This window comes from Scyliorhinus torazame, chromosome 9, assembly GCF_047496885.1.
Source record: "Scyliorhinus torazame isolate Kashiwa2021f chromosome 9, sScyTor2.1, whole genome shotgun sequence".
NCBI lineage: Eukaryota > Metazoa > Chordata > Chondrichthyes > Carcharhiniformes > Scyliorhinidae > Scyliorhinus > Scyliorhinus torazame.
In genome coordinates, this window is record NC_092715.1 from 67,614,072 (window position 1) to 67,636,141 (window position 22,070).

The 22,070-nt window shown below is 48.7% G+C and overlaps 1 protein-coding gene across 2 annotated transcripts in view; it reads right to left on the reverse strand.

Annotated features, from left to right (window-relative positions):
• Positions 1 to 22,070, reverse strand: part of polk (polymerase (DNA directed) kappa) — a 171,245-nt gene that overhangs the window by 108,528 nt on the left and 40,647 nt on the right. For both annotated transcript variants that reach the window (XM_072516053.1, XM_072516054.1), the window contains one exon: positions 3,803 to 3,955. In XM_072516053.1, coding sequence (XP_072372154.1) covers positions 3,803 to 3,955 — 153 coding nt within the window. The remainder of the gene's footprint in view (positions 1 to 3,802; positions 3,956 to 22,070) is intronic.

Below are 22,070 nucleotides of genomic sequence, written 5' to 3' on the forward strand. Positions count from 1 at the left end.
GCCAGCGATTTAGCCCACCAACTTGCCAAATTATTGCTGTGTTCCTAATTTTACAACACCAGTTGATGTTATCACTGGACGGGAAGATCCCAGAATGGGACCCTGGTTTAAAAGACCGTAACATTTACGTATTGTATAAAACGTGGAGGAACAGAGTTAACAGGATTGCTAATTAGTTTTAACAAAAAAAACATTAAACATGAAAACTTGAATTATTATATAATACTCTGTTACTCTCCCTTTACCTTAACAAATGCACACATATTTAAAGATTAACATGGATTACAAAGTACATCTTTAGTCTCATTAACACAAAAAGTTGCCTTTAAGCACACAAGATACTGTGGTCAAAACCACATACTCCGCTCTTGAACCCAAGTTAGTGTCTGTAGATTGCTCCTAGAATCCCACCTGATGATGATCAAGAATGTTTCTGAACATTCTGAAATCCAGTCCAGGTTTTACAAATGACTCTTAACCCATGCTTTGTTGCACTGTTAACAGCAAATCCGGTCCAGGATGTTGCATCAACTTCCTTTCGGTCCCATTTGTCTTAACTGCTTTCACACAAACTCCAAGATCCAGCCACGATTTCCATAGTTATTTTAATTCACATTCCAGAGGCTGCTTTTCAGATCTCTGCACGTGTCTTCTTAACCATGACTGCATGGTATGGCGTTTCTTCCAGCAAAGCTGAAAGAAACATTAACACTCTAACCTTCTAAACCAATTGCTTCTGGCAGAGCTGTGAGAGCTGTCGTCTCCCCAACTACCTAACGGCAATCAAATTAGCGAAACGAAACATAAAAACTTCTCTACCTTACAGGGCCCAGTTGCTAGGCAAACACTGCTGGTTTATTCACACCGTAGCCTTCTCCAAAAATCACAATTGGAATTGAAACCAACCTCCACACATGCAAACACCATTGTCCAGCATGAGCCTAACTATCACTTTTACCCTTTCAGGTTCAAGAACATGAATTTAAACCCACTTCAAACTATACCTTATTTCTAATCCTTACCAATATGGTTTTCCTAACACCTGCATTACACCAAAGACCACAGTTCAATGGTTGTAAAGTGCTTTTGAGCGCCATGAGGGCATGAAAGGGGCTATTCCAATGTAACATTAAATTGCAATTATTATTCATAAGGCATTAAAGTTACCCCATTGCCACCAATATGGCACTTGGGATTCAGCAAACAATAAACTACATTCTTGATTTTCCATCCCCATTAGAATCGACCGTTATACCATCGGTCTTTTTTATACTCCTGCCTTTTAGATTCTAATGATTGATACTGAATGTATTTCAGTACTGGATAAATAATTTAAAAGGAATTAAATGTTCAAAAATTAAGGGCGAGACCTTCCACAGTTTACGTCGGCAGAACATTCTGGTCCCAGCAATGGCGCAACCACGCCCCGGGTTACCTGGCAGTGCAGGGTGGATTCAATGGGAAATCTCATTGACAGCGGCAGGACCAGAAGATCCCTTCGCCTGCCAACAGTGAGTCGCTGAGAAACATAGTACAGAGGCCAGAGAATCTCACCCTAAGACACTAAACATTTCATAGGCTCTGAAAACAGCTAGAATTTTGCAATCATGATGATCAGTACGAACCCGAAAGAGAGACTAAATTTCTACAATTTTTAAAGAATTGGAAACAAACATTAAGATTAAAACATTTTTTTTTTTTTTTTTTTTGGAATCGGTCAAAAACTGCCAAAGTAGAAATCACTTAAACTAAAGTTTCATGCAAAACCCTTTACCATGCTCACACAGTTTAAAACAGCAGTCAATTTTACACTCTGAAGAATCTCACAATCAACATGGAGAATAATTACCCACATCGTCAATTTTAGTGGTACTTGGTTCAGGGATGCATATTGGTACCAGGACCAGAAAAAATCTTCTTCTGCTTTAGTTACGCCGGCGTCAGAGACTAATATCCGGATTCTGCCAACATTTATGTGGGTAGTGCTAACTAAACCAGGTATGACCTGCTGAGATGGTAGTTTTGATAACAAAAAGTTGTAAATGGAAATAATCAAATGATTGGTCTTGAAAACTTTCAAGTAACAAGTCTGTGACTATTTCCTTTGGTAGCTTGTTCCATTCTGGATTTGTCCTTGGGAAGAAAGATTGTTGATACACTATCGTGAAAACAAATGGCACTTGTAGGTTGTGTGGATTATTACCTCATGTTTTGTCATTGCCAGAGTGCAACAAGAACTAGTTTCTGTCAATTCCCACCAGTCCAGGGTGGCACGATGGTTAGCACTGCTGCCTCACAGCACCAAGCACCCGGGTTTGACCCCAGCCCTGGGTCACTCAAATCTCACTGCAATGGGCTCAGTGGACAGAACCTGTCGCTTCCATCACAGCCCCATATTTGTGATTCAAGCCCAATACCACATAGGCAATAACTATAATGTATGACTAGGGTTATTCTAGTCATCATGCCTGAAATGACACTCCAGTGTGTGAGCAAAATAAACAGCAAAATATTCAGAGAATTTGTTGGGACATGGAATTCACCAGCAGAAACAATGATGAAACCAGAGCATTGTTAGTGATGCTGTCTTCTGGGTGACACTTCAAACTTAGGTCCCGTCTGCCCACTCAGGCAGACATAATGAACCCCATGGTGTTACTTGAAGAGCAGATGATGAGTTCTATCACATTTTCTGGCCACTTATTTATCCCTCAACCAACATCAAATAAACAGATTTGTTGGTCATTATCACAATGCTGTTTGTGGGACCTTGCTGTGTGTAACTTCATTGCTGTGTTTCCTACATGACAACAATGGTACACTTGATGAGCATTTCACTGGTTGTGGTGCCCTTAGACATGTCCTGAGTTTTTGAAAGACATGAGAAGTTTTTCTTCCTTCTATTAGCAGGAAAAGGGTATTTGTTTAGCTCCGTTTCGAGCTGTGTCTTTTCAGTTGCGGTGCACTTAGTACTGGAATTCGGTTTGTTATATTGTTTTGAACAGTATAGACGTTTCCATTATTATAGGTGGTATAAGTATAATCCACCTATATATTCAATGGAATAATATAAAAACGGTTTGAACAAAAGATTTGACTAATATTCTTCACCCTCCCACGATGACCTTGACCTGGTTCTCTCGTTTGTTCTTCATAAAATCTCATCTTGCCAAAGCACAAAAAGTCATTTTAATTCTAGCACAGGAATATTTTGTTGATAAACAATGCTCCAATGTTAACATAATTGTGTTAGGGAATTCTCTTCACTAATGCACTCAGGATGTAGCTGTATATTCATCAAATTTGTCACAATATTTCCTTCTTCCCTGGAAAAATACAGAAATACATCCATTGCATTTAAAACAAAACTATATTTTGTACTTGGGCACACGTTGTTGGTTCTTGTAAATGTCATTCCTCAAAACTACAGAATGTACCGTAATTTGATTTTGCTTAAGAATATGGCACAAGAACTACTTTTGTCAATTTAATAGTTTTTCCAAATACAATTGTTCCAATTTTATTGGAGTGGTATGTTCACTATATTAAGTACAGATGCATCCCACATTTTTCACAAAGAAATAAACTGTGATACTTGTAAGCTTCACTGGAAAAAGTCTAAAAAAGTTAATTGTTAACAGTATGTCCACAAATCTCTCACTTCTTTCAACAGACATGGAAAAATATTTTGCAAACAAAATAGTTGCTCAGTTAAAATCCAAAAAAATTGTGGATACAATATGATTCCAAGAGAACCTCGGAGTTTTATATTTATTCTTCAAAATGTAATAATAATCCATACCAGCATACTCATTGATCCAACAGCCATTGGTTTGTCTTTCAGCTCTGGGGCATCTTTCACTTCCACAGCAGCATAAAAAGCATCCATATCAATGTGTACAATTGTACGACTAAGGTCACGGCTCTTTTCCAATTCAGTTGCAAGTCGCTCCACCTAAATCATCAATAACAAGGTCAAACCACCGATTATAAACAGAATTTCATGTCACATGAGCATTTTTTCTTTTTTCTGTGATCAAACCTGTTGCTGGAATTACAATTAGGCCATTTCCTCCTTGAATATCACATCAATTTTGAAACTGATGTCGTTCAATCAGAGACAACGGTCTTAAATTTAAACAACTACAAAGGACACATTGGCTGTGATAGATTGAGAGACTACATCAATAGTTATGATAGTATCGCCCTGTGTTTGCGTGGATTTCGCCCCCACAACCCAAAGATGTGCAGGGTAGGTAGATTGGCCAAGCTAAATTGCCCCTTAATTGGAAAAAATGAATTGGATACTGTAAAAAAAATGTTTAAAGGTATGACAGTAGACAAGCAATGGTGAACATTTAAAGAAGTACAACATAGTTTACAAAAAAAAATCCATTCCTTTAATGCACAAAATACCAGCAAGGAAAGTGTTCCAACCATGACTAATAAAAGGAGTTATGATCCCAGCTAATGTCAACATTGGATAAATCAGAAACCAAAAAGAAAATGCTGGACAATCTCAGCAGGTCTGGCAGCATCTGTAGGGAGAGAAAAGAGCTAAAGTTCCAAGTCCAGATAACCCTTTGATTTTTTAAAGAGGGTTAACAAAATCATTCTGGCTGACTTCCGGTTGCAGCGATGCACTGCTAAGCCGCACGTTTCGGCAGCTCCCGTTCTAACGGACTTTTGGGCTCTTTTCGGGAGCCCCAACGGAAATTTTTTCAGACCAAACCCAGTGTGGGGTGACAAAGGAAGGTGCCCCCCGGGTGTGTATGGAAAAGACCAGTGGCAGTGCCCAGATTGCGAAGGATCCTCTGGAGCAGCGGCAGAGAAGAGAAGGAAGAAGCAAGATGGCGGCAGATGGAGCCCAGATTACATGGGGCCCGGCCAGCAGGAATTCCTCCGATGGTGTGTGGAGGAACTAAAGAAGGCGGTGCTGGCGCCGATGTTATTGGCAATCGATGGGCTGAAAGAAACACAAGGCCCAGGCGATAGAGCTCTGGGGTGAAGGCAAAGGCAGCCGAAAACGAGGATGACATACAGGGCCTTGTGGTAAAAACACAAAAGCCCTGGAGAACAGCTCGAGGAGGAAGAACCTCTGGATTCTAGGTCTCCCCGAAGGAATGGAGGGAGCTGACGTTGGGGCTTGTGAGCACGATGCTCCATACGCTTATGGAAGCTGAGGCTCCCTCGGGCCCCCTGGAGGTGGAAGGGGCTCACCGGGTCCTTGTGAGAAGACCAAAGGCTGGAGAACTACCAAGGGCGATAGTGGTGAGATTTCACCGCTTCACGGACAGAGAGGCTGTCTTGAGCTGGGCCAAGAAGGTACGAGTAGCAGGTGGGAGAATGCGGTGATACGAGTGTATCAGGACTGGAGCGCAGAGGTGGCGAGAAGGAGGGCGAGCTTTAATCGGGCCAAGGCGGTGCTTCACAGGTAGAAAATAAAATTTGGGATGCTGCAGCCAGCGCGATTGTGGGTCACGCACTAGGGCAAGCACTACTACTTCAAAACGGCGGATGAGACATAGACCTTCATCCAAGAGGAGAAACTGGACTAGAACTGAGAGACTGATGTTGGGGGGGGAGACAACGAGGTTGTTGTACAGAAGTGTAAATTGGGGAATGGGAGGTTTATAGTATTGAAACGATAGATAGGGAAATTTTCTCCTCTTGATGGGGGGGGACAAGGAGAAATGTGGGCGCCGGTGGAAAAAGAGACTGAGAGGGGGGATGGGGAATGAGGGTGCTGCGCCATAGGGGCGGGGCCGATAGGAAAGCGCGGGGTTTTTCCCACGCTATGGAGATGATGGCGGGAAGATAGGTGCAGGAAGGAAGAGAGTTCCACGCACAGTGGGGTCAAGGAGAGAACGGGGGAAGCCGGGGTCAGAGTTAGCTGACTTTCGGAAGCATCATGGGGGGAGTAACCATGCTAGATGGGGATCTATCGGGGGGGGGGGGTCACTAACTGGGTTGCTGCTGCTGAGAGCAAGGGGGAGCTGGCAAGAGAAGAGGTGGTCGGGACGGGAAGGCGCCCCCTGGGGGATGGGTGGGTGCGCGGGACCCGGACAGGGCGCTGGCCTAGAATAGGGGATGGCTAGTTGGCAGGGGGGGGGTGGCCCCCCAATCCGGCTGATCACGTGGAATGTGAGAGGCCTGAATGGGCCGATTAAGAGGGCCCGAGTGTTCGCGCACTTAAAAAGACTGAAGGCGGATGTAGTCATGCTTCAGGAGGCGCATCTGAAGGTGGCGGATCAGGTTCGGTTAAGGAAAGGATGGGTGGGACAGGTGTTCCACTCAGGGTTGGACGTGAAAAATAGGGGGGTGGCGATATTGGTGGGGAAGCGGGTGTCGTTCGAGGCTAGGAATATAGTGGTGGATAACAGGGGTAGATACGTGATAGTGAGTGGTAGATTGCAGGGAAAGGAGGTCATGCTGGTAAATGTATATGCCCCGAACTGGGATGACGCGGGATTTATGAAGCGGATGCTGGGACGTATCCCGGACCTGGAGGTGGGAAGCCTGGTAATGGGGGGGGATTTCAATACTGTGCTGGATCCAGGGCTAGACCGGTCTATATCCAGGACCGGAAGAAGGCCGGCAGCGGCCAAGGTGCTTAGGGGGTTCATGGAGCAAATGGGGGGAGTGGATCCGTGGAGATTTGCTAGGCCGTTGGCCAAAGAGTTCTCCTTTTTCTCCCAGGTCCACAAGGTATACTCTCAGATAGATTTCTTTGTTTTGAGTAGGGCACTGATCTCGAAGGTGGCAGGAACTGAGTACTCGGCCATAGCCGTTTCAGACCATGCCCCGCACTGGGTGGATCTGGAATTAGGAGAGGAGAGGGAGCAGCGCCCACTCTGGCGGCTGGATGTGGGACTATTGGCGGATGAGGGGGTCTGTGGAAGGGTGCGGGGATGTATTGAGAGGTACCTGGAGGCCAATGACGATGGTGAGGTCCTGGTGGGGGTAGTATGGGAAGCCCTGAAGGCAGTGGTTAGGGGAGAGTTGATCTCTATTAGAGCTCACAAGGAGAAACAAGAGGGCAAAGAAAGGGAGAGATTAGTGGGGGAGATTTTGAGGGTGGATAAAAGATATGCGGAGGCCCCGGACGAAGGACTATATAGAGAGAGGCGAAGACTTCAGACGGAGTTTGACCTGCTGACCACAGGAAAGGCAGAGGCACAGTGGAGGAAGGCACGGGATAAGATACGAATATGGGGAAAAGGCTCAGCGGCTCATATAGGCCTATCTCACTCCTAAATGTAGACGCCAAGCTGCTGGCAAAAGTGCTGGCGACGAAGATTGAGGATTGTGTCCCAGGGGTGGTGCATGAAGACCAGACAGGGTTTGTAAAGGAGAGACAACTGAATGTCAACGTTCGACGGCTGTTGGGGGTGATAATGATGCCCCCAGCGGAGGGGGAGGCAGAGATAGTGGTGGCGATGGATGCGGAGAAGGCATTCGATAGGGTAGAGTGGGAGTATTTATGGGAGGTGTTGAGGAGGTTTGGGTTCGGGGAGGGGTTTGTCAGTTGGGTCAGACTCCTCTATGGGGCCCCAGTGGCAAGTGTAGTCACAAACCGGCAAAGATCGGAGTATTTTCGGTTACATAGGGGAACAAGGCAGGGGTGTCCCCTGTCCCCATTACTGTTCGCGTTGGCAATTGAACCACTGGCCATAGCGTTGAGAGACTCTAAGAAATGGAGGAGGGTGGTTAGAGGGGGAGAGGAACACCGAGTGTCACTCTACGCAGATGACCTACTGCTATATGTGGCGGATCCTGTAGAGGGGATGACAGAGGTTATGCAGATATTGAGGGAGTTTGGAGATTTTTCGGGATACAGGCTAAATATGGGGGAAGAGTGAGCTTTTTGTAATACACCCTGGGGACCAGGGAAGAGGAATAGACGCCCTGCCGTTAAGGAGAGTGGAAAGGAGCTTCCGATATTTGGGGATCCAGGTAGCTAGGAGCTGGGGAACTCTACACAAACTTAATCTGACGCGGCTGGTGGAACAGATGGAGGAGGATTTCAAGAGGTGGGATATGCTGCCGCTCTCATTGGCGGGCAGAGTGCAGGCGGTAAAAATGATGGTTCTCCCAAGGTTTCTTTTCGTGTTTCAATGTCTCCCCATTCTGATCACGAAGGCCTTTTTCAAGAAAATAGACAGGAGCATTATGAGTTGTGTGTGGGCAGGGAAGACCCCGAGGGTAAGGAGGGGGTTCCTGCAGCATAGCAGGGACAGAGGGGGACTGGCGTTGCCGAACCTGGATGATTACTACTGAGCCGCCAATGTGGCGATGGTTTGTAAGTGGATGAGGGAGGGAGAGGGGGCAGCGTGGAAGAGGCTGGAGAAGGCGTCCTGTAAGGGAACGAGCCTAAAGGCGCTGGTGACGGCGCCGCTGCCGCTCTCCCCGAAAAGGTATACCACAAACCCAGTGGTGGTGGCAACCTTAAGGATCTGGGGGCAGTGGAGGCGACACAGGGGGGTGACGAGTGCCTCGGTGTGATCCCCGATCAGGAACAACCATAGGTTTGTCCCAGGAAAGATGGACGGAGGGTTCCAGAGCTGGCAACGGGCAGGAATTAGGAGAATGAGAGATTTATTTATAGGCGGGACGTTTGTGAGCCTGGGAGCGCTGGAGGAAAAGTATGAGTTGCCCCCGGGGAACAATTTTAGATACATGCAAGTGAGGGCGTTTACGAGGCAACAGGTGAGGGAATTTCCGCTGCTCCCGACACAGGGGATCCAAGATAGAGTGATTTCTGGGGTATGGGTCGGGGAGGGCAAAGTGTCCGAAATATATCAGGAGATGAGAGACGAGGGGGAGGCGCTGGTAGAGGAGCTGAAGGGAAAATGGGAAGAAGAGCTGGGAGAGGATATTGAGGAGGGTCTGTGGGCTGATGCCCTAAGTAGGGTAAATTCCTCTTCCTCGTGTGCCAGGCTTAGCCTGATCCAATTTAAGGTTCTACACAGAGCACATATGACGGGAGCAAGACTGAGCAGGTTCTTCGGAGTAGAGGACAGGTGCGGGAGGTGCTTGGGAAGCCCGGCGAACCACACACACATGTTCTGGTCGTGTCCGGCACTGGATGAGTACCGGAGGGGAGTGGCAAAGGTGATCTGAAGGTCCGGGTCAAGCCAGGCTGGGGGTTAGCTATATTTGGGGTAGCGGAAGAGCCGGGAGTGCAGGAGGCGAAAGAGGCCGATATTCTGGCCTTTGTGTCCCTGGTAGCTCGGCGAAGGATCTTACTCATGTGGAAGGAAGCAAAACGCCCCCCGGCGTGGAGGCCTGGATAAACGATATGGCAGGGTTCATAAAACTAGAACGAATTAAATTTGCGCTGAGAGAATCGGCTCAAGGGTTCTCCACGCGGTGGCAACCATTCCTGGACTAACTCGCAGAACGTTAAGGGAAAATAGATAGCCAGCAGCAGCAGCCCAGGGGGGGGGGGGGGGGCACTATTTTTTGTTACTTTGTTAGTTCACTATTTTATTTAAATGTTATTTATCAGTTATTGTGCTATTTTAATGTTGATTTGTAAAGTGGAAAAATTCTGTTTGAAAACTTTAATAAAATATATATATATTTTTTTTAATTTTTAAAAATCATTCTGGGCTTTGTCTTGGCAGTTAAGTCCCCGCGAGTGAAGAAGCTGATGTTCAAGAAGAATCGGGGGGAGGGGGGGCTTGACCTGCCAAATTTCAGTAATTATTACTGGGCGGCCAACACTGCTATGATAAGGAAGTGGGTGGCGGGGGCAGCGTCGGTTTGGGAGCGGATGGAGGCAGCTTCATGTAGGGGCACCAGCTTGGGGGCATTGATAACGGCACCTCTGCCGTTACCACCGGCGAGATACTCCACCAGTCCCATGGTGGTGGCGGCCTTGAGGATTTGGTCTCCAATATATGACAACCACTGGTTTGCCCCAGGGAGCTTGGATGGGGGGTTTCGAGTATGGCGAAGGGCGGGAATTGAAAGGATGGGGGACCTGTTCCTGGAAGGGAGCTTCCCTAGCTTGAGGGCACTGGAGGAGAAGTTTGGGTTGGCAAGAGGGAACAAATTCACATATTTACAGGTGCGGGACTTCCTGCACAGGCAGGTATCATCCTTCCTACTCCTGCCACTAAGGGGGATCCAGGATAGGGCAGTGTCTAGGGGATTGGTGGGAAAGGGGAGCGTCTCGGACATCTACAACTAACTTATGGGGGTGGAGGAGACGCAGACCGAGGAGCTGAAGCGTAAGTGGGAGGAGGAGCTTGGGGGTGAGATGGAGGATGGCTTATGGGCGGACGCATTGAGCAGAGTCAACGCGACCGCTTCATGAGCAAGGCTCAGCTTGATCCAATTCAAGGTGGTCCACTGGGCCCACATGACAGTGGCCCGGATGAGTAGATTATTTGGTGTCGAGGACAGGTAGCGTAGAATAGGGGGTTAAATAGGCGGGTCTTGGAGAGATGGGAGTCGGTGTTTTGCACTATGTTTATTGTTCTTTGTACATTGTTTTTATACAGTTGCTATTTGTAATGCCAAAAATACCTAATTAAAATTGTTTGTTAAAAAAAACTGCACATATGCGGCCATCTGTGGCTGCCGCATGCCTGATGCCTGCTATGTGCTGTAATTCCTGGACTCTGAACTCCTGATGCCACATAATAGATCAACGTTAGTGGTGTATGAAGTTGCCACAAAAAAAAGGAAAGCCTGAGAAATAAGAGCATTTTAGAATTCTGCATATAAGGGCACAGTGGTGAGCATTGCAGCCTCACAGCTCCAGGGACCCAGGTTTGATTCCAGCCTTGGGTGGCTGCCTGTGCGGGATTTGCACTCTCCCCGTGTCTGCACGGGTTTCCTTCAGGTGCTCAGGTTCTCTCCAATAGTCCAAAGATGTGCAGGTAAGGTGGATTGGCCATGCTAAAATTACCCCTTCGTCTCCAGAGATGTGCAGGCTAAGTGGGGTTACGGGGACAGGACGGGGGAATTGGCCGAGGCAGGATGCTCTTTCAGAGGGTCGGTACAGACACGATGGGCCAAATGTCCTCCTTCTGCGCTTTAGAGTTACTAAAGAAATTAAGAAAAGCAAAGTAGAAGATAATAGTAAACTAGCGAGAAACATAAAAACGGACATATAGATATGTAAAAAGGAAAAGATGAGCACAAAGAAATGTGGGTTGGCTAATTGTTCTTGAATCTTTTCTCACTCCCACCCTCAGCAAGGTAAACCTACCCAGTTGAATTTATCGTTAGCTCAAGACCACAACCAAAATAAATTGCAAATTAATGGAACTTTGTCAGCTTTACCAGGTAGAAACTGCGTCATTAAATTAAATGTCCTAACTCCTAGGAATTTTCAAATCAGGAAAATTATCTCAGAGAAGAATATATCTATAGATATATCACCTGTAGCAGAAAAAATCCTCTTAGGTTTACCAATATCAGCATCCAGAATCCTAATTTAAGAATTATAGGATATTGTTACCTGCATGCGGGCTCATGAGGATATAAATATGAGGCAGCAATTCTTTTATACTTGCTTAGGAATATTTATTGTAAAAATCAAATCTAGAGAACATTATAGCAATGAATACTATATCTAGAAGAGATGGTGATTAAATCTAGTTATAACATAACTTTTCTACTGAAAATTACATTCAATTTTTATATCCACCTCAATAATCAATTTGCATATTCAAATAAATATGTATTTCAAGAGAATTATACTTATAATTCAGTATAATTTCTGAATAGTGTGAAGTATCTTTGTCTCAACATTGTTTTAAAATTTAGAATAACCAATTCTTTTTTTCCAATTAAGGGACAATTTAGGCCAATCTACCTACCCTGCACATCTTTTTGGGTTGTGGTGGTGAGACCCATGCAGACACGGGGAGAATATGCAAACTCCACACGGACAGTGATCCGGGGCTGGGACCAAACCCGGGTCATCAGTGCAGTGAGGCAACAGTGCTAACCGTGCTCTCCATCTCAACATTTTTAAGGGGAATTATTTTCAGAACTCAATCCTTTGTGTTGTAAAGATAGGTGACCTATGTTTTTGTGTGCTGTGTTGGCTTTTTAATTTCATGTGCCTAGTCTCTTCTGCTCCCTGCACAGGCTAGTATTCTTTATTGCATTCTACAAAAACATTTTTTTTAAGGTTTATCAACCTCATTAAACTGTTAATCCTTGGGGATCATTTGTTTGCACTCTAGATTCACAGGTGTTTGGCAATTGAAGCTCCTGTTAGGATTCCTGCACTTTATGCCTAGCTTTATGGCAATTATTCAAATGCTGCATAATGTCACTCAACGTTTACTTCAATCTTGTAATTAACACCTCAATTTCTTCATTTATTTGTTACTTCCTTTACAGGTACATTACAAATGGAGGTTGGTTAGCTCAGTTGGCTGGGTGCCTCGTTTGTGATGCACAGCGATGCCAACTGCGCTGGTTCAATTCCCGTACCAGTTGAGGTTACAATCAAGGCTCCACCTTCTGAACCTTGTCCCTCATCGGAGGTGTGGTGACCCTCAGATTAAATCACCACCAGTCAGCTCTTTCTCTCAAAGGGGAGAACATCCTATGGTCCTCTGGGACTGTGGCTACTTTCATTCCACATTGGAATTTATATTGTGTTATATTCAGATTTTCAGAAAGCTTTTGACAAGGTCCCACCAAAAGGTTAATAAATAAAGTTAGAGCAGATGGGATTGGGGTAATGTGCTGACATGGGTTGAGAACCAGTGACGGAGCAGAAAACAAAGATTAGGAATAAATAGGTTATTTTCAGGCTGGCAGGCTGTGATTAATGGGATACTGCAGGAATCAATGCTTGGACCCCAATTATTCACAATCCATATCAATGATTTGAAAGTGAGAATTATGAGGATCCGCTTCAAGAGGATTTGGAGAGGCTAAGCGAATGGAATACAATGTGGAGAACTATGAGGTTATCCACTTGGGTTGGAAAAATGCAGAGTATTTCTTAAATAGGGAGAGGCTGGGATGTGTTGAACTTGGGTGTCCTTTTCATAGTCACAGAAAGCTAACAGGCCGGTACAGCAAGCAATTAACAAGGCATTCCTATCACACACACAACGCGGCACAGAGGTTAGCACTGCTGCCTCACAGCGCAGAGGACCTGGGTTCGATCCCGGCCCCGGGTCACTGTCTGTGTGGATTTTGCATATTCTCCCCGTATCTGGGCAGGTCTCATCCCCACAACCCAAAAATGTGCAGGGTAGGTGGATTGGCCAGACTAAATTGCCCCTTAATTGGAAAAAAAAGAATTGGGTACTCTTAAAACATTTTTTGAAGTAGTTATGCACACACGACGGTGTGGGAAAATTTAGCTCCAACTCCATCTACAGGTTTGCTGATGACACGACCATAGTGGGTCAGATCTCAAACAGCGACGAGTCAGTGTACAGGAGGGAGATCAGAGAACTTAGTGGATTGGTGCAATGACAACAATCTCTCCCTCAATGTCAGCAAAACTAATGAGCCGACTTCAGGAGGCAAAGTGAGGATAGCCCCTGTCTGCATCAATGGTGCCAAGGTGGAGATGGTTAACTGCCACAAATTCCTAGGTGTACACATCACCAACAACCTGTTCTGGTCCACCACGCAATGCTACAACTAGGAAAGCACAACAGCGTTATACTTCCTCAGGAAATTCGGCATGCCCACAACTATGCTTACCAATTTTTATAGATGCACCACAGAAAGCATGCTATCTGGCTACATCACAGCTTGATATGGCAACTGCTCAGCCCAAGGCAGCAAGAAACTGCAGAGAATTGTGAACAAAGTCCAGGCCATCATGCAAACCCGTCTACACCTTACGCTGACTTGGGAAAGCGGGCAGCATAATCAAATATCCCTCCCACCCGGATCAGTCTCTATTCCAACCATTTCCATTGGGCAGGAAATACAAAAGTTTGAGAATACGCACAACAGATCAAAAACAGTTTCTTCCTTGCTGTTACCAGACTCCTGAATGGCCCTCTTATGGACTGAACTGATCTTCCTGTGCATCTTCTCTACCTTTGGAGCAGTATATTCCGTATACTTCACCAGATGTCTATGTCTATGTATTTACATTGTACGATATTTTTCACTGTACCTCGGTACACATGACAATAAATCTAAATCTAAAAATAAATCTCGAACTATTCTCTGGAGTTTAGAAGAGGTGATCTCTTTCAAACATAAAACATTCTTACAAGGGTAGATGCAGGAAGGATGTTTCCTATGGATGCCGGAGTGGTGGGAGGAGATTGTAAAACCAGGGAGCCGTTTCAGAATAAGGGGCAGGCCTCTTTGCAGAGATGAGAAGGAATTACTTCCATTACTTCACTCGGAGAGTGACAAATCTTTCTAATTCTCTTCTCCAGAGGGCTGTGGAGGCTCAGTCATTTAGTATGTCTGAGATTGATTTCTATATATTTAAAACATCAATGGGTACAGGGAAATGGTATTAAAGTAGATCAGCCATGATCTCATTAAATGGCAGAATGGACTCAAAGGATCGAATGGGCAACTCCCACTCCTACTTCTTAAGTTCCTCGTAAGATATGTTCTACTTCTCTCTTTTATAGGTCCCACATACGGTGTTAAAATGGTACTGGAAACAACAATTACGTGAAGAGTCTAGAAAAGATTAGACACATTCTCTTGAGAGCAGGGATGGACAAGGGGAGAAATAATGAGTTTGTAAAAATTAAATTATGAGGGATTTTTAGAGAGTATGTGGGAGAGGGTAACTGTTTCCACTGGCAGGAGGATCAGTAACAAGGGTAGATTTAAGACAATTGCCAAAAGAAGCAAGGAAAAATGGGGAAAATGTATTTTTTTTTTTTAAATGTAGCCGGTATTATAGAACCATAGAACAGAACCATAAAACCACAGAATTCCTACACTGTGGAAAGAGGCCATTCGGCCCATCGAGTCGGCACTGACCTTCTGAAAGAGCATCCTACCTTGGCCCACTCCCCCGCCCTATCCCTGTAGCCTCATAACCCCACCAAACCTGCACATCTTGGGAGACGAAGGGGCAATTTAACCCGAGACTGATCGCAGCAGATTCAATAACATTCAAATGGAATTGGATAAATACGTGAAAAGGAAAGATTTGCAGGGAAATGGAAAACGAGTGAGAGTGAGATTAATTGGATAGCTCTTTCCGTGAGCCAGCACAGGCACAAAGGGCCAAGTACCATCCTCTATGCTGTGTGATTCCATGAATGTCAGATGAAGGGGAGTGTTTTGCTTAATTTTTTTCCCCCCCAATTAAGGGGCAATTTAGCATAGCCAATCCACCTACATGTTTGAGCAGCTTTCGAAGAAGGCTGGGCGAGTTGCTGCAGCGCATCTTGGATATGGTACACACTGCTGCTCCTGTACAGGCTGTGTGTGTGTGTGTGTGTGGGGGGGGGGGGGGTGAATGTTTAAGGCGGAAGATGGGGTGCTAATTAAGCAGGCTGCTTTGTCCCGATGGCATCAAGGTTCTGGAGTGTTATTAGCGCAGCAATCATCCAAGCAAATGGAAAGTAGTCCATCACACTCCTGACTTGCAAATAGTGGACTGACTTTGGGCAGACAGAAGATGAATTAATCGAATTACCAACCTCTGAACCTCTGACTTGATTTTGTAGCAACAGAACTTATGTGGCTGGTTCAGTTAAGTCTCTGATCAATGGTAACCTCTCGGATGTTGATGGTGGGGAATTCAGTGATATAATGCGAACAAGTCAAGGGGAGATGGTTAGATCTTCTCTTGTTGGAGATGGTCATTGCTTGGGCACTTGTGTGGCACAAACATTGCTTGCTACACCTCAGCCCAAACTTGAATATTGTACAGGTCTTGCTGAATTCAAGCACAACCTGCTTCAGTATCTGAGGAGTCATGGATGGTGCTGAACGTTGTACATTCAGCAAACAATCAACGAACATCCCACTTCTGAAAAGTGCCCAGTCAATCTCAAATTACCCGAGAAAGAGACTTCCGGTTGCGGCTATGCGGAGCTAAGTCCCACATTCGGCAGCTCCCTCAAAAAACGGACTTTTGGGCTCTTTTCAGGGCCCCCAACGGCATTTTTTCGACGCTTCCCGCTGTGGGAAGGAGAGTACAATAGTTCGCCGACAGTATATGGCTTTTACCAGGAGCGGGGCGACTAAAAAGGTGGTGGTGGACCCGAAGAAGGTACGAGGGAAGAAGAACAAAATGGTGGCGGACGGAGACCAGGCAGCGTGGATGTAGTGGGCGCAGGAGCAACAGGAGGATATCCAGCGCTGCTTCAGAGAGATTAAAACGGACCTGCTTGAGCCAATGAAGACTTCTATTGATAAGCTGCTGGAGACACAGACGGCACGGGGTGGCGATCCGCGAGGCCCGACAAAAGATCTCCGACAACGACGACGAGATCTTAGGCCTGGCGGTAAAGGTGGAGGCGCACAAGGCACTCCACAAGAAATGGCAGGAGCGGTTCGAGGAGATGGAGAATCGGTCGAGGCGGAAGAATCTGCGGATTCTGGCCCTCTCAGAGGGGCTGGAGGGGCCAAACGTGGAGGCCTATGTGGTCACCATGTTGAACTCGCTGATGGGAGCAGGGTCCTTCCAGGGGCCCCTGGAGCTGGAAGGGGCCCATAGAGTGCTGGCGAGGAGGCCCAAGGCTAACGAGCCTCCGCGGGCGGTGCTGGTGCGGTTTCATCGGTTCGCTGATCGGGAGTGTGTGCTCAGGTGGGCCAAGAAGGAGAGGAGCAGCAGGTGGGAAAACGCGGAGGTTCGAATATACCAGGACTGGAGTGCGGAGGTGGTGAAGCGGAGGGCTGGGTACAATCAAGCGAAGGCGGTGCTGCACAGGAAGGGGGTGATGTTTGGCATGTTGCAGCCGGCGCGACTGTGGGTCACCTACAAGGACCGGCACCATTATTCTGAGTCTCCGGAGGAGGCGTGGGCCTTTGTTCAGGCCGAGAATTGGACACAGATTGAGGGTCGGGATGGGCGTTTGGGGATTGCGGTTAATAGGTTATTTTTTGAGGGGGGTCCTTTGCTCTTGAGTGTTTTTTTTCTTTTTCTTCTTTCTGGTCGGTGAGGGTGGTTAGGGCGGGTTGGGCACTGTTTTGGTTGGGTTGGTCGGGGGGGCTCTTGGAGGGGGGTAAGCAAATGGAACAGGGGTGGATGGCCGGCGGTGAGATGGGGCCCCGCGGGGGAGGGGGAGGCCCGAGTCGGGGTTGAGGGGACTGGGCCTGTAAAAGGAGCTGCATCAGAGGTGGTGGGGCCAGGTAGGTGGAAAGCACGGGCTTTTTCCCGCACTGAAGACTGGAGGGGGCGGGGCCGGAGTGGGAAAGCGAGGGTTGTTTCCTGCGCTTAGGATGGAAGGTGGGGGAGAGCCTGCGGATGGGGAACGGAAGAGGAGGGTGTGTCCCACAATGGGAGGAGTCGAAGGAGAGGCGGGAGTGGCCGGGGTCAGCAGACTTGCGGAGGTGCAATCGGAGAGTAAAACAGCTAGGATGGGTCCTAGCCAGGGTGGGGGGGGGTCCCGAATCGAGTTGCTGCTGCTATGGTCAAGGGGGAGCTGGAGCGAGTGGGGGGGGGGGGGGGGGGGGGGGGGGGGGGGTCGAGGCGGGGGTCTGCCGCCGCGGGGAACGGGCCGGGCGTGGGGTGCGGGCACGTGGCTGGCCGAGGAGGGGTTATGGCTAGTCGGCGGGGAAGGGGGGGCAGGTAGCCCCCTGATCCGGCTGATAACCTGGAATGTAAGGGGACTGAATGGGCCGGTCAAGCGGGCCCGCGTGTTCGCGCACCTGAAGGGGCTGAAGGCGGATGTGGTTATGCTCCAGGAGACACACCTGAAGGTGGCAGACCAGGTAAGATTGAGGAAAGGGTGGGTAGGTCAGGTGTTTCATTCGGGGCTGGATGCCAAAAATCGAGGGTTGACGATCTTGGTGGGAAAGAAGGTGTCATTCGAGGCGTCGAGCATTGTGGCAGACAATGGCGGTAGGTACGTAATGGTAAGTGGTAAGCTGCAGGGAGAAAGGGTGGTACTGGTCAATGTGTATGCCCCGAATTGGGACGATGCGGGTTTTATGCGGCGCATGTTGGGTCGGATCCCAGGCTTGGAAGTGGGGGGCCTGATAATGGGGGGAGACTTTAACACGGTGCTGGATCCGGCACTGAGGGGGTTTATGGACCAGATGGGAGGGGTGGACCCTTGGAGATTTGCAAGGCCGGGGACAAGGGAATTTTCATTTTTCTCACATGTCCATAAGGCTTATTCCCGAATCAACTTTTTAATTTTGAGCAGGGCGCTGATAGAGAGAGTAGAGGATACCGAGTACTCGGCGATAGCCATTTCGGTACCACGCCCCGCATTGGGTGGACTTAGAGCTGGGGGACGAGAGGGACCAGCACCCGTTGTGGCGCTTGGAGGTGGGGCTGTTGGCGGACGAGGAGGTGAGCGAGCGGGTCCGAGGAAGTATAGAGAGGTACCTGGAGGCCAACGATAATGGGGAGGTCCAAGGGGGGATGGTATGTGAGGCGCTGAAGGCGGTGGTTAGGGGGGAGCTGATCTCCATGAGGGCCCACAAGAAGAGGAGGGGGCGGGGGGGGAGAGGGAGAGGCTGGTGGGGGAGATGGTGAGGGGAGCCAGGAGTTAAGCGGAGGTGCCCGAGGAAGGATTGTTGAGGAAGAGGCGCAGCCTCCAGGCCGAATTCGACTTGGTGACCACCAGGAAGTCGGAGGTGCAGTGGAGGAAGGCCCAGGGGGCGATCTACGAGTATGGGGGAAAGGCAAGCCGGATGCTGGTGCATCAGCTTCGGAAGCGGGACGCAGCTAAGGAGATCGGGTGAGTTAAGGACAGGGGAGGGAGTGTGGTGCAGAGTGGGGTTGGCATCAATGGGGTCTTCAGGGACCTTTATGAGGAATTGTACCGGTCCGAGCCCCCACTGGAGGACGGAGGGATGGGCCACTTCCTGGACCAATTGAGGTTTCCGACGGTGGAGGAGGGACTGGTGGTGGGATTGGGGGCCCCGATTGGGCAAGAGGAGCTGACCAAAGGGATAGGTAGCATGCAGGCAGGGAAGACACCGGGGCCGGACGGTTTCCCGGTCGAATTCTATAAAACATATATGGGCCTGTTGGGCCCGTTGCTAGTTAGGACCTTCACTGAGGCAAGGGAGGGGGGGGCTTTGCCCCCGACGATGTCCCGGGCACTGATCTCCTTGTTCCTGAAGCGGGACCCCTGCAGTGTGGGTCTTACAGGCCGATATTGTTGCTAAATGTAGATGCCAAGGTCCTGGCGAAGGTCTTAGCCATGAGAATTGAGGATTGTGTGCCGCAGATCATCCACGAAGACCAGACGGGGTTCGTGAAGGGGAGGCAATTGAACGCGAATGTGCGGAGGCTTTTGAACGTTATCATGATGCCGGCGAGGGAGGGGGAGGCGGAGACAGTAGTGCCGATGGATGCTGAGAAAGCCATCGATAGGGTAGAGTGGGGGTACCTGTGGGAGGTGCTGAAGAGGTTTGGGTTTGGGGAGGAGTTTGTTAGGTGGGTTTGGCTGTTGTATGAGGTCCCGATGGCAAGTGTGGCAACAAACAGGAGGAGGTCCGAGTACTTTTAGTTGCATCGAGGGACGCGGCAGGGGTGTCCCCTGTCCCCCCTGCTCTTCGCACTGGCGATTGAACCCCTGGCTATGGCACTGAGGGAGTCGAGGAACTGGAGGGGCTTGGTGCGGGGTGGTGAGGAGCATAGGGTGTCGCCCTATGCGGACGACTTGCTGGCGGACCCGGGGGGGGGAATGCCGGAGGTAATGAGGATCCTTTGGAAATTGGGATTTCTCGGGGTACAAGCTCAACATGGGGAAGAGCGAGCTGTTTGTGGTTCACCCAGGGGACCAGGAGAGGGGGATTGGCGAGCTCCCACTAAAAAGGGCGGAGAGGAGCTTCAGGTATTTGGGGGTCCAGGTGGCCAGGAGCTCTGGGGCCCTGCATAGGCTTAATTTCACAAGGCTGGTGGAGCAAATGGAGGAGGAGTTTAAGAGGTGGGACGCGTTGCCGCTGTCCTTGGCGGGTAGGGTGCCGTCAGTCAAAATGACGGTGCTCCCAAGGTTTTTGTTCCTGTTCCAGTGCCTCCCCGTGTTTATCCCGAAGACCTTTTTTAGGCGGGTCAACAGGAGTATAATGAGGTTTGTGTGGGCGCGAGGGACTCCGAGGGCGAGAAGGGTGTTCCTGGAGCGGAGTAGAGATAGGGGGGGGCTGGCGCTGCCCAACCTCTGAGGGTACTACTGGGCCGCCAATGCGACGATGGTGCACAAGTGGGTGATGGAGGGGGAGGGGGCTGCATGGAAGAGGTTGGAGATGGCGTCTTGTGTGGGTAAGAGTCTGGGGGCGCTGGCAAAGGCGCCGCTGCCGTTCCCTCCAAGGAGGTATACCACGAGCCCGGTGGTGGCGGCTGCCCTCAAAATCTGGGGGCAGTGGAGGCGGCAAGGGGGGGAAGCTGGGGCCTCGGCGTGGACCCCAATACGGGGGAACCACCGGTTCGTCCCAGGGAGAACAGATGGACGGTTATCGGGGTAGCACAGGGCAGGGATACGAAGGTTGGGGGACCTGTTTGTGGACGGGAAGTTCGCGAGCCTGGAGGAGCTGGAGGAGAAATACGGGCTCCCCCCGGGGAACACCTTCAGGTACTTACAGGTCAGGGCGTTTGCCAGGCGGCAGGTGGTGGAATTCCCGCGGCTGCTGCCACACACAGTACAGGACAGGGTGCTCTCGGGGGGGGGGGGGGGGGGGGGGAGTGGGGAAGATCTCGGAAACTTACTAGGTGATGCAGGAGGAGGAGGAGGCCTCGGTGGTGGAGGTGAAAGGTAAGTGGGAGGAGGAGTTGGGAGAGGAGATTGAGGAAGGGACATGGGCAGATGCCCGAGAGAGAGTGAACTCATCCTCATCGTGCGCGAGGCTCAGCCTCATACAGTTTGAAGTGCTGCACAGAGCACACATGACCGGGACAAGGATGAGCCGGTTTTTTGCAGGTGAGGACAGGTGTGTTAGGTGCTCAGGGAGCCCAGCAAATCACACTCATATGTTCTGGGCATGCCCAGCGCTGGAGGAATTTTGGAAGGGCGTAGCGAGGACGGTGTCGAGGGTGGTAGGATCCAGGGTCAAACCGGGCTGGGGGCTCGCAATATTTGGGGCGTCCCTGGTAGCCCGGCGAAGGATTCTTCTTCAGTGGAAGGATGTGAGGCCTCCAAGCGTGGAATCCTGGATCAACGATATGGCAGGGTTTATTAAGTTGGAGAGGGTGAAATTCACCTTGAGAGGGTCGGTACAAGGGTTCTTTAGACGGTGGCAACCGTTCTTAGACTTCCTGGCAGAATGGTAGACATTGGTCAACGGCAGCAGCTACTCGGGGGGGGGGGGGGGAGGTTACTTTATTTTTGTTTTTGTTATTTACACTGGGGGGTCTGAGGGGGTGTATATACCTGTTGTGTTAAGTCGGGGTGTTAATGTTAATTTATTATTTATGTACAGTGGGGAGGGGGGTATGGAGGGTTGCTTTTCTAGACTGTGTTTTGTACTTAACCCTGTTGGGTTCCTTTTTCATTTTGTTATTGATACTTTATGAAAACCTTAATAAAAATTATTTATTAAAAAAATAAATAATTACCCTAGAAAGGCAAGTATCTCAAACATTTGAAAAACAGGTTAAGCAAGCAGCTTCACACGGTTACTATGTCGTAGCTCCGTGAGTGGAATTTTCCATTAACAGAATGCTGCCACATGTCCAGAAAGATCACACAACTGAAAAACATCATATGTGAATTTCAGTGTCAGTACAATACCAGGTACACAGGCCATACATCCCAGCAACTGGCTGATCAAATCATGTGACATATTCCTCTAGTTCGTAATGGGCAGAATACAGACTGCACTTAACCAGCCCGCAATTGTGAAACCCAAAACAAAACATTGACTGTTGGATGTGATTCTGCAATTGGACAACACTTGCTCAACAATCCTGAGTGTGCTAACAGATACACTTTTAAGATACCCAGTCAAGCTCATAACATGATGCT